The sequence below is a fragment of the Daphnia pulicaria genome, chromosome 3 (assembly GCF_021234035.1).
Source record: "Daphnia pulicaria isolate SC F1-1A chromosome 3, SC_F0-13Bv2, whole genome shotgun sequence".
Lineage (NCBI taxonomy): Eukaryota > Metazoa > Arthropoda > Branchiopoda > Diplostraca > Daphniidae > Daphnia > Daphnia pulicaria.
The window spans coordinates 1,974,521-1,977,634 of NC_060915.1; the positions used below are offsets into that span (position 1 = coordinate 1,974,521).

The 3,114-nt window shown below is 50.2% G+C and overlaps 1 protein-coding gene across 1 annotated transcript; it reads right to left on the reverse strand.

Moving 5' to 3' along the window:
• Positions 1–404: 404 nt before the first annotated feature.
• LOC124328441 (uncharacterized protein K02A2.6-like) lies at positions 405–2,138 on the reverse strand. Its single transcript, XM_046787210.1, has one exon. The coding sequence runs from the start codon at positions 2,136–2,138 to the stop codon at positions 405–407; it is 1,734 nt and encodes a 577-aa protein (XP_046643166.1).
• Positions 2,139–3,114: the final 976 nt, after the last annotated feature.

Genomic DNA, 3,114 nt, shown 5'->3' on the forward strand with positions numbered 1-3,114 from the left:
CTACTTCGGCAAAGCTTTTGTTTTGACAAAAGTTTTAGTGTGGCTGTTGTAGTCTTGGTAGTCTCTGTGTTTCTGTGTATTCTCTAGTTTCGCCTCGGTGGTCTCGACATGGAGGGTGGGAAGATGGGAGGCCACCTAGTGGTAGACTTTACAACATCTCCTTCCTTTAACCATATACGAACGAACAGAAATGAATGCGATCAAAACGGAAAATGAGAATGCGAAAAATAAACCAACATGAATGAACAATGAGGATGTGTACGAAGATGAATGAACAATGGGTAGGTGAGATGAAAATAAACGCATGAACAATGAGTAGTGAAACGATGAAAAATGAAACGACAACGAATTGAAATGACATGAAGATAAATCGGACGGGAGACTGAAATGTCGACTTGCGCCGTTTACTGAGAGGGTGGTGGAGGTTTAATGTAGCGTCGGCCCGAGCGGGTAACGCCAAGGGCGGCCACAGGAGCATGTTGACCACTGCTGGCCGAAGGGGGCACCCAAACCACCCGGTCACGAACGGGAATACGGGAAACAAGTAAACGAGCGGGTGAGGCCGGAATCTCTCGAACAGGACGGCTGGGCGCTTCAACAGAACGGACTGGCGTAGACTCTTGTTGAGCAGACGACTGGAACACGGAAGACTGTCCAGACGGAGTATTGACACCAGCGACTGGACGGGCCGTCCTTGCGACGACTGACTGGACAGCCACTGATGAACTTCCACTCGGCTGAACCAAAGCCGTCGGTTGAGTGGGTGGAGCGACAACCGGGCCACGTGAAAAATGCGGACGGGAAGGTTGCATGGTCCGCTGAACGGCTGTCGGTCTGGTCGCGTTATCGACGTTAATTGCCCAGCGTGTACGACGAAACATACGCCCATCAGTTAAGCGGACGATATAAGAGTGTGGTTCTGGGCACACCACATTTACGACACCAAGTTGCCACTTCCCTTTGATCAAGGCACGAACACGTTGTCCTACAGTCAACGCAGACGACCGAACACTCACTGGGCGGGATTGAACAAACGACGCCGTTTGTTGGCGACGAGACAACTCTTGACGTACAAACGACGCCGGCACCAGCTTTGGAGATAAGGATGCATCGAGAAAAGGCAGCACACCACGAAGATTACGTCCTTGAAGTAGCACTGAAGGGGCCGGTAATGAGCCGGACACCGGGGTCGAACGGATGGCTGCCAGGGCCTCCCATAGTGACTTTCCTTCAGCAAACATCTTCAGCAAAGTGCGTTTTACCGTTTGGATGTGTCGCTCAACAGGTCCGTTGGATTGGGCGAACTCGGGACTCGACGTCACTTGCTTGATGTTCAACGAGGCACAATATTCACGGAACTCCGCACTGGAAAATTGAGTCCCGTTGTCAGACTCCAACTCCTCTGGCCGTCCAAAGTCACAGAAAAATCGTGACATCTCTTCAATGATGGCTGACGACGTTGTTGATTTAAGGGGAACGACACACGGCCATTTGCTGTATGAGTCCACCAGCAAAATATAGTTCACGCGCTCAAACTCGAACAAATCAGCAGACACCAGCTGAAAGGCGTAATCCGGAAGCCGGACGGGATGTAACTGCAGCTTAGGGTTTCGACCACGGTTTTCTTGGCAAACCGAACAACTGGCCACCATATTTTTCACTTGATCCTCCCAACCGGGCCAGTACACTGCTGACTTCGCGCGTAAAACAGACTTCGTTTCACCGAAATGACCGTCGTGTATACCCTCCATGGTCTCGCGACGAAGGGACATTGGAACCACTAAACGACTGCCACACAATAAAACGCCTTCCACCATTGACAAATCGCTCCGCACCGACCAATACGGTTTGACTGAAGCCGGACACTGAGCACGCTTCTCAGGCCATCCTTTTTGAATCACCGTTTTCAAAAGTTGCAGAGTAGGGTCCAAGGCCGTGGCTTCGGCATAACGCTTCCTTGTGGACACGGACGTGACGAGACTATGAAGCACATGATGCACTTGGTCTTCACTATCCTGGGTGACGTCATCCGTGAACAAACGCGGTGAAGGTGCACGGCTCAAGGTGTCGGCGATGAAAAGCTCCTTGCCGGGCTTATACACAAGCCGAAAGTCGAATCTTTGCAGTTGAAGTCGCATCCGTTGGATCCTTGGGGAGCAAGTTGCTATCGGCTTTTCCAGCAGACCAACAAGCGGTTTGTGGTCCGATTCAACGGTCACTTTTTTTCCATAAACATATTGCCGTAATCTCAGCAAACCAAACTGAACCGCCAGCAGCTCCTTTTCTATTTGACATTAACGTTTTTGAGTCTCAGTCAGTGACGTGGACGAAAAAGCCACAGGCTGGCCATCTTGCAATAACACTGCGCCAATGCCGATGGGCGAAGCATCTACTGACACCACCAACGGTTTGGAAAGATCAAATAAACGTAAAACCGGCAACGAAGAAATGGCGGACTTGAGGGCATTTAAGGCTTGATCTTGTTGCGCGTCCCACACCCATGCCGCATCCTGCTTCAACATGTCACGAAGAGGTCGCGTTAGAACAGCCAAGTCTTTACAAAATTTGTCCAAGTACGTTACCATTCCAAGTAAGCGTATCAACTCGTTTTTGTCCGTAGGAGCCGGCATCTTCACAATAGCTTCCACTTTTTCAGGATCAGGCTTCAAAGATCCATTTCCGATCACATGATCCAACCAGGGCAGATTCTGAACAAAGAATTGGCATTTCTTTAACTGCAACTTTAAATTCTTTTCCCGGCAACGTACCAGCACTCGGCGCAGATTACACTCCAGTTCCTCCATTGTTTCTCCCATCACCAAAAAGTCGTCGAAGTAAATCAGCACTCCGAGCAAATCGCCGAACAGCTCCGACATGGCCTGAAGGTAAACTTCGGGAGCCGAGATGAGGCCAAACGGGAGCCGCAGGAAACGATATCTTCCTTTGGGTGTCGCCATGGTGCACAAATATGAAGAGCGGTCAGACAGAGGTATTTGGTAAAAACCGGATGCAGCGTCAAGGCTACAAAAATACTTTGCCTTACCAATCTTTCCAAACAGCTGTTCCACCGTCGGCACCATGAAGTGTTGCCGCTGTATAGCCTTGTTCAAGTCA